Source organism: Anomaloglossus baeobatrachus, chromosome 2 (assembly GCF_048569485.1).
Source record: "Anomaloglossus baeobatrachus isolate aAnoBae1 chromosome 2, aAnoBae1.hap1, whole genome shotgun sequence".
Lineage (NCBI taxonomy): Eukaryota > Metazoa > Chordata > Amphibia > Anura > Aromobatidae > Anomaloglossus > Anomaloglossus baeobatrachus.
In genome coordinates, this window is record NC_134354.1 from 41,440,955 (window position 1) to 41,450,827 (window position 9,873).

At 47.3% G+C, this 9,873-nt stretch overlaps 1 protein-coding gene across 1 annotated transcript; it reads left to right on the plus strand.

The window, feature by feature from the left end:
* The first annotated feature begins 596 nt into the window (after positions 1 to 596).
* On the plus strand, positions 597 to 9,467 carry LOC142286339 (protein kinase C theta type-like). Its single transcript, XM_075333349.1, has 8 exons — positions 597 to 1,228; positions 1,440 to 1,843; positions 2,605 to 2,696; positions 8,217 to 8,355; positions 8,467 to 8,655; positions 8,760 to 8,888; positions 8,982 to 9,169; positions 9,365 to 9,467. Exons 1-8 carry the CDS (start codon positions 742 to 744, stop codon positions 9,429 to 9,431), a joined length of 1,695 nt encoding a protein of 564 aa, XP_075189464.1. The 5' UTR covers positions 597 to 741; the 3' UTR covers positions 9,432 to 9,467.
* Positions 9,468 to 9,873: the final 406 nt, after the last annotated feature.

Below are 9,873 nucleotides of genomic sequence, written 5' to 3' on the forward strand. Positions count from 1 at the left end.
ATTGAATTTGCCGTCCCTTACGACTGCTATGTGTGCTGCCAGGAATATACTCCAGTCAGTGACTAGAGTACATTTCTAGCAAAAACAAAATTGCCACTTTTTTCACGTAAATTCTGATGAATTTGTCGGGCAGCCATGAGCATGCACCGCTCTGCCCAAGCTCTGTCCACATTCCTCCTACTTTCCTACTTGGAAAAAACACAAAACATTTGTGGAACCAAAAGTTGCATAAAACATTTGTGACATTTTAAGAATTTTGACATCAAAACTCTGTCAAAAACTCCTTGATGACTTTGAGTCCTATTGTGTACAGATTTTGCCATTACTGAACTAGGAGATGACAGTTGGTGCTCATATGCTTCTATGGAAAGAGGGAAAAGCTGGAGGCAGACACAGATATTCTACTGCAAGTTCACCTGTAGTGACAGACGATGTCACTGGTCTGTGGGTGATGTCACTTGACCTTTGACTTTGGTCCCTTTGTGATGTCATGTGACCTATAGAATGTGATCCCTTTGTGATGTCATAGAACAGTCATCAGAATGTCGCTGCAGCCTGAATATCGTCCATTTGTTTTCATCACTTAGTGGGTGAAGGCGATTTTTACTTGCGCTTAGCAAATTTTAGTGTTATATAAAATATAATACCGAATAATAGAAGGCCTGTTAGAGGAGTAGTTCTAGGAGCCATCCGAGAGCGCTCCAGAGTGGACAGGACCTTCCTCAGCCCAGAATTTCATCTATGGAGCTGAAAATGGAGAGTTTAAGGAAGAGAAAGAGAGAGAGCATAGAAGAGGTGCCAAAAAAAAGGAAAATAGAAACATCAGGGGGTGATAAAGATGGCACCAACCAAAACCTTATCAAGGCTCCAAAGAGACCTGGAATCCCGATACAGCAGAGTATCGAGAGCAAGAGGAAAAGGGGACAAGCGATGGGGGACAAAGCTGATGATGAATCCAGCGTCTCCCCCAAAGCTGAACCTGAGCTGAATATGGAGTGTTTGAGGAAGAGAAAGGGAGAAAGCATAGATGAGGTGCCAAAAAAAAGGAGAACGGATACATCAGATGAAAAAGATGGCACCAACCAAAGCCTTATCAAGGCTGCAAAAAGACCTGGAAGCCCGATACAAGAGAGTATCGAGAGCAAGAGGAAGAGGGGAGAAGCGATGGGGGACAAAGCTGATGATGGATCCAGTGTGTCCCCCAAAGCTGACACTGAGCAGCTGTCAGGTGAGTACAGAAATAAGACTCCGAGAGCCAATAGCCCCAATATAGTAATTGATGGGATTATGAACCTTTAGAATACCCCACCTATTATGATTTTTGTGCCTTTTCTCTTTGATACCTTTTAATATTGTTCTACCCCATGTTGTAATTGCTATAGGAGGCCACATTAGCATTATATAGGAATAATACATCTTATTTCTCCTCTCTCCATCAGGCACAACCCCGGCTGAATCTCCCATCATTGTGACTGGACTGGAGAGCTTCACCTTCCATAAAATCCTTGGAGAGGGCGGATTTGGTAAAGTAAGTATTAGGAATTGTGGTGACGTCTTCCTCATGTGTGATGTGGATGATATGACCATAGGAACATCACTGCTTCACATCTTCTCGTCACGTCTCATGGCAGGACGGGCCTTTCCTCCAGTTCTAATGCTTTGTATCCTCAAGGTCATGTTGGCCACACATAAGGCCTCCCAACAACAAGTGGCAGTGAAGATGGTGAAGAAGAGGCTCCTACTTAATATATCAAGAGACAAGATCCTGATAGAACGACAGGTCCTGGAGATGACTAGAAAGAGTCCATTCATTACTCGGGCTTTTGCCACCTTCCAGTCCCAGGTAATCCCTCCATAAGTACTCCTATACTTACCCCTCTATAGTTACCCCAATATATATCACTTGTAAGGCCACATCTGGAATATGGGATTCACTTTTGGGCTCTACATTTTAAAAATGATGTTCAGAAGTTAGAGTCTGTTCAAAGGCAGCAACTAGATTATTGCAAAGAATGGACGACTCCCATATGATGAGAGGTGGAAAAGTTGGATTTCTTTAGCTTATAAAATAAGACTTTTCACAGGAGATCTCATTTATATGTATGAATACAAAAGACTGGAACATGACTTATTCCTTCCAAAGACAATACTAAGGACTAGGGGCACTCTCTGTGAGTGGAAGAAAGGTGATTACGGCAGCTAAATAGGAAAGGGTTCTTTACAGTTAGAGCATTCACACTGGAATGCCAAACCACAAGAGGTAGCAATGGCTGACACTATCACAACTTTTATATCTGGACTCGATGATTTCCTTAGTGCACACAACATTGTCGGTTATAAATGATTTAGTTACAAAATGTATAATTGTTGGAGGAAGTTTGAACTACATGAACCAAGGTCTTTTTTCAACCTATGTAGCTATGTAAAAGGCTCACAATCTAGCAGCTCTGAGCCTTCTATATATTCTATGAATGCCTGTCCATATGGCCATGCAATGTTCTTCTAGGACATTACCATAGTATTACCTGTATTATAACATTACCACCAGTACCCCATATCTAGCCTATACCAGTAACACCTATTATCTCCCCTGCTTTATCACAGGACTACTTATTCTACGTCATGGAATATCTCAGCAGAGGAGACCTTATAGACATCATGTCAACCAATGCCCCATTTCCTATTTCAGCCACCAGGTAAGACAGAACATGGATATATGACTTAGGAAAGACTATCTGACGGCTTTGCATTGCTATACTAGCCCTAGCCCAAAAAAACACCTTGTCTAATTTCGTAAACTAAAATAAGACACAAAGACTGTGTGACATTGGATGTAAAAGGCCACAACAGCCCCGTTTATTAACAACAAACAATCAGTAACATAGCTTCCATAAACATAGTAATAACTCCATAAAACCACCAGCAAAGGAGGGGGGGGGGGTAAGTGAAGAGTCCGGTTCTACATGATTGCAACACCAGCTCCACCACGTGCCCTCAGCCGCACCACACCGGCTCAAGGACATCCAGCCGAGTGTGGCCCAACCAATGTCCCGCTGGAACCCAGCCAAGCAGGGACCCAAATTAACATATTCTGCTGAGACTCAGCACAACAGGGACCCACTTTAACCAACTATACCATTGCACCACCAGGGGTAACCCGTTCCTGCACTGGGTTACCCTCCGCTTTTTGTGCAATCCACCGACTTCAAATACCCCCCTCCTTTCTGCCACAGCGAGCTTGTATGATACCTTGTAAGTGTGAGTCCTGCCACCAAAGATCAACCAGGGCCTTCACCATGGCCCCCCCCAAGTACGCCAATATCTCGATGGCAATACCAAATGGGCTCAAATGAACCCCAGTGAACCTCACAACTCACCAGATAGAGACTAAAAAACCCAGTGCCGCATCACTGCTCCGCCCCTGTAGTAGTTTTTTAAAAAACGCCCTGTCACCCAACTGTGCATACCTCCAGAACAAGTGAGCCACTATATCCGACCACACGAGCACAATACCCGGGCGGGAAGACAAGGGCCCAAGGCAGACAAGCTAGATGTCATGGATCAAGTCCCTGGACACCCTGGTCCAAGAACATCTCACCCATGTGCAGTACCAAAACATCCGGTGGTCCATCCAACCTACGTGATAGCACCAGTCCTCAAATACCCACTTCAGGGCCATTACCATACACTAAAGTTTCCCCTCCTCCCTGGCAACATTGAACTGCTGTCCATCAAGCCAAGCACCGGCCTGAAGGGAATTATTTAATTTTACCAACGTGCTAAAACGCCCCCACCCCAAAAGGGGGGGTTCCAAATACATAAAGTAACAGGACACACCTCCGACTTCGGGGTACAAACCAAACGACCTATATGCCACAAAGTTTGCCATACCATACATAACTAGCCAACTGAGCCCAACCAAATGTACGCACCTTAAGAGCCCCAAAGACCCCAGACCAGCAGCCACTACCGCTGCCCCACTCCAAAGATGAGACACGAACTTCTCACCCATTCTGCCACTATAATGCGGATCCAACGACACCCCCTAACTGAAAGGAAGGCAACCCTGATTTGTCCTGAAGTCCCAAAGGAATCCGGACGCACCCCTCACTACACCAGACCCAGTGACACCACCTTCCGACAAACCCTGCACCAACCAAGTGCCCAACGCCAACCACTTCCCTAAAACTCGGTCTTCAACCGCTGAAAGCAACACCAGACCCTATACACAACGCCGCTTGTATCGACAAACTGCAATTATATCATGGCCTCTGGCCAACCTATCACCCGCTTCCCGATCCTTAAGTTCCATCGCCAGGGAGGCTAACACGATTGCTACCGCGAACACATTCCCAGACCAAAATGCCCCCCAGCAAATCTGTCTAGGGACGATTCTAGATTCCTGCAGGTACCGAATGACCACCCACCCCACAGACCTGCCATATACATCTACACTACAACAGACCTCCCCCTGACCAATCCCATTACCCCACAACCCCTATAACTCCACCTCACAATTTTCCCTGCATAACATGCACTACACCTTAATCCCTCTTTAGTTATGCAAAGAATAACAAAGTTTATTGATGCACAAAAATACAAGTCACACAAAAAATGGCCATAATATATAACCATTAAAAACACCATAAATATGGGGAAAATAACCCTTGAAATGGGACAGAGAGATGGCTAAATAGCCATAGGATATGAATAGCCTAAGCCAATGAAGGATGTATCCTATAGGCTGTATCATGCATAAGTATATCATGTATAAACATTTACCAATGATGGATTATATCATGCATGAGAACATCAAAGAAGTCATGAATTGTTGTATTATGCCAAAAATCACAATTGTGCAAAAACCCAATAGGCTATAATAGATATTTCCTGGAAATATAAACTGATATAGTCAGTAAAATACAAATGTGACAATAACAATAGTCACTGAAAGACAGGCAGTGCTTTATGTAAAAGCACTACATGTCCCAGGAAAAGGGGGATCCCCATAAAGATAAGCCTCCATACCAGTGACTATTGTTTCAGTGATGGCATAAAACAACAATTCATGACTTCTTTGATGTTCTTTGATGTTCTCATGCATGCTATAAGCCTACAGGATACATCCATCATTGGCTAATGTTTATACATGATATACTTATGCATTATACAGCCTATAGGATACATCCTTCATTGGCTTATGCAGGCGTCACACGGGGCCCGTGGCTCACAAAGTCGTTTAACCCCCGTCACACGTACTTATCTGCCGGACGACCTCGCTGTGGGCAGCGAACATCCACTTTCTGAAGTGGGAGGGACGTTCAGCGTCACAGCGACGTCACACAGCGGCCGCCCAATAGAAGTGGAGGGGCGGAGATGACCGGGACGTAAACATCCTGCCCACTTCCTTCCTTCCGCATTGCCGGACGCAGATAAGCTGTGTTCATCGTTCCCGGAGTGTGACACGGAGCGATGTGTGCTGTCTCGGGAACGATGAACAAGCGGCGCAGAGAAGAATAAACGACTTTTTAAAACTGAGCGACATGTCAACGAGCAACGATAAGGTGAGTATTTTTCCTCGTTCACCGTCGCTTGTAGCTGTCACACGCTACGATATATCAAACGATGCTGGATGTGCATCACTTACGACGTGACCCCGCCGACATATATCGTCCCATGTGACACCCGTATTAGGCTATTCATACCCTATGGCTATTTAACCATCTCTCTGTCCCATTTCAACTTTGTTATTCTTTGCACAATTAAGTACTCTGGTCCTCCTGTTTTAGGTATATGCTATAGAGCAGGAGTGGGGAAGCTTTTTACTGCCGGTGGCCATTTGGAATTTCCTACTAACCTATGGGGGCCGCACAAAATTATCAACTTGAAAAGTACCCTGGTATATTTGGTCAAACGATTAATTAACTCACCCCTAGTGTGGTGGCTGGAGCTGCTTCTTTGGTGCGGCTGTGATGTTCGGTGATATTGATCATCTTGTTTCTCACAGCTGCTGGGGATATATGTCACAGGAGGGGCTGAGGCATATACATCACAGGAGGGGCTGGGGATATATGTCACAGGAGGGGCTGAGGCGTATACATCACAGGAGGGGCTGGGGATATATGTCACAGGAGGGGCTGAGGCGTATACATCACAGGAGGGGCTGGGGCATATACATCACTAGGGGGGCATGGACAGCCCTGGCGATGGCACAGACACGACTGGGGACAATGACAACACTAGGTGGCAGCACGGACAGCACTAGCTGGCAGCACAGACAGCACTAGGTGGCAGCACAGACAGCACTAGGTGGCAGCACAGACAGCACTAGGTGGCAGCACAGACAGCACTAGGTGGCAGCACAGACAGCACTAGGTGGCAGCACAGACAGCACTAGGTGGCAGCACGGACAGCACTAGGTGGCAGCACAGACAGCACTAGGTGGCAGCACAGACAGCACTAGGTGGCAGCACGGACTGCACTCGGAGGCAGCACGGACTGCACTCGGAGGAAGCACAGACGGCACTCGGAGGCAGCACGGACTGCACTCGGAGGCAGCACGGACTGCACTCGGAGGCAGCACGGACTGCACTCGGAGGCAGCACGGACTGCACTCGGAGGCAGCACGGACTGCACTAGGAGGCAGCACGGACTGCACTAGGAGGCAGCACGGACTGCACTAGTAGGCAGCACGGACTGCACTAGGAGGCAGCACGGACAGCAATAGGGAGCAGCACGGACAGCACAAGGTGGCATCACTAGGGAGACACAGACAGGACTGGGGAAGCATAGAAATCACCAGGAGGGCACGGACTGGGGGGCATAGACAGCAGTGGTGAATACAGACCACTGGAGGGTACACAGTACTGAGGGGTGGCACACAGCACTGGGGAGCACGGACAGCATACTGGGGCACAGACAGCACTGACCGTGGCATGGACAGCACTGGTGGCAGCATGGACAGCATTAGGTGGTGCGGACAGCACTGGGGGAGCACAGACATCACCCAGGGGGTACAGGCAGCACTAGGGAGGCATGGACAGCAGTTAAGGGGTTACACAGCACTGAGGCGGTACACAGTGTACTAGGGGGGACACAGCACTGGGGGTACACACTGTACTAGGGGGTACACAGTACTGGGGGGTACACAGCATTAGGGGGTACACACTGTACTAGGGGTTACAGAACTGGGGGTACACACAGCATTAAGGGGTACACCCTGTACTAGGGGGAACACAGCACTGGGGGTTCACACAGCATTAGGGGGTACACACTGTACTAGTGGGTACACAGCACTGGGGGTACACACTGCACTAGGGGGTACACAGCACTGAGCAGGGGTAGCAGCGATGGGTTGAGCACTCACAGTTCTGGGGTGGGGAAGGAGTCACACACACAGCACAACACAGGTCCGGGAGGCTGGTAAATCTACTGCAGCTCTGTAACTTTATCGCAGCGTCCTGCTTACCCCGCCCACCAGAGCACACTAGCACAGGTCGTGGTTAAGCCTAGAATGTATGGGCTGCAGTCAGGTCCTGGAAGTCAGGATCTGGATAGAGCCCATACATTCTAGCATCTACTCTCAGGTCATCAGGCAGTGGGATTTAAAGGGCCAGCAGCCGGGAAAAGCGCGGCTGCTGCCAGAGCACAGCGGTCCATGGGAATGTGCCCGGGGGCCGCATACAAAGACGCCACGGGCCGCATATGGCCCGCGGGCCGGAGGTTCTTCTCCCCTGCTATAGAGTAAGTGCTAGGCACAGTTAGACCCCATTGTGGGCTTCCGTGACCTCAAATTTGTATAGTCATTGTTATGAGGTATATTTTTCCTCCTTAGTTATGTTGCCGTCCCTTGAACCCCTTCGGGGCACCCAGTCCAGGCTGTCTTTACATGAAGATGATGGTTGTCAGGCTCAAATGGCTTTACGTCATTATTCGCCTCAGTTTAGTTTCATGAAATGATGGATGTTGATAATTTTCTGTTGTTTTATTTCTCATTAGATTTCTTGCTGCTGAGCTGATCTGTGGGCTGCAGTTTCTCCACTCCAGAGGCATCATACACAGGTAGGTGCAGTACGTCTTCTCTGTAGACCTGGTATATAAACTCTTATACCCTCATCCTAATACCCCCTGTAGACATTTGATATCTCAGGCCCTAAAACGTTATCAGCCCGGCTAATATAATAATTGCATTATGGTATTTTTTAAACTCTTTCCAGAGACATAAAACCGGACAACATTTTACTGGACAGCACCGGTCACTTGAAGATCGCTGATTTCGGTCTTGCAGTGATGAACATCTTTGGCGATACCAAGACTTCAGGTTGGGCCGGGACTCGTTTATACATGGCTCCTGAGGTGAGGAATCATCTACATGTCCCTGAGGGATCACTGATATACAAGGCTGGACATCTTCATGTCTTCTGCTGGTTGGACAATGTTCTTATTGTATTTTTCATGTCTTTACAGATTCTTCAAAACAAGCCCTACAATAGGGCAGTGGACTGGTTCTCTGCTGGTCTGGTGATATACATGATGGCTACTGGCAGACATCCATTCTATCGAGGGAAAATTGGTAGGGCCCTTAAAGCAATAATCAATGATGATCCTGTCTTCCCAAATGAAATGGACCCCCAACTCAAAGCCATCATTAATGGGGTGAGTATAAAGACACATCTCAGTAATACAGCGGATATATGTAATGAAATACACAATGGAGGATGACTGGAGACTGAATAATCATCTTCATTTTATGTTCCCAGCTCTTGGATAAGTCAGCAGAAAATCGGCAGAAATTTGTGGAGAACATAAGAGATCATCCATTCTTTATGGAGATCAACTGGACAGATATAGAGGAAGCCACAGCGTTCCCTTCATTCCAGCTACCCCCTGTAAGTAAATGACCCAGAGAAGATGGTGGCAGTAGTACATTTCTGTTGTTTCTTCTTTATGAACGCTCTCACTCTTGTATCTTCTTTCCGCAGCCACCAGTGATGACATCTGATACAATGAAAGACGTCCTGTGCTTTACTGAAGCTAACAATACACCAATAGCCGAAACAGGTCAAAACCTGTTCTGTGGATTCACATTTGCCAATGAAGGATGGAAGGTCATAGAATCAATACCAAAACCTGTAATATCTAATCGAAGGCCTGTAAAACCCCATCGGAGGTGAGTCAGTGTAAATGGGACGGGGATAGGGGGACTTTTTGAGGCTCATTTCTTATCCTATGAATCTGTCAGCAGAGTGTAGTGTGGAAGCCTCTTACTGACTGCCACTTACATGTTATCGCTTTAGGACAGTCCCAATTCATGTGTCTTATTGCAACATAAGGATTCTTTCTAACCTATTATCTCTCCCGACAGGACATTTGGCAGTATTGTGAAGGACGCCTTCCACAGGATCTGGAGGAGGATAAAACCCTGGAAGTGAACAGCCTGAGAACTGCTGTTCACCGGCTCCTATTCCACCAGCACTAGGAGTGTCCTGAGGGCCGTGACCTGCAGTGTAGCCATATCCACTCCTCTGCCCCGCCATAATCAGGGCTACGGGTTATTGCTGCATCTGCAGTGTCTGAATACAAGGAGAAGCTGGAGACCATGAAAATCCTACCAGGAGTCACTAATATGACCGCGGACCAGCATTTCTGGATGACATGTTGCCTCGTGCCCCCAGGGAAGGGCACTTATCCTTAGGTCATGGTTCCCTAGAGGTTTCCCCCACAGGGGGTTTTTCCTCTCCTGAGTGCCGATGGATAAACACAACAATGGCAACTTGTAGTCCTTTGCCCTCGGTGGAGCTCACACCACTAGTGGCAGAGAGGAACCTAAAAGGACATTTGCAAGCAATAAACAAAACCATTCACCATCATGTG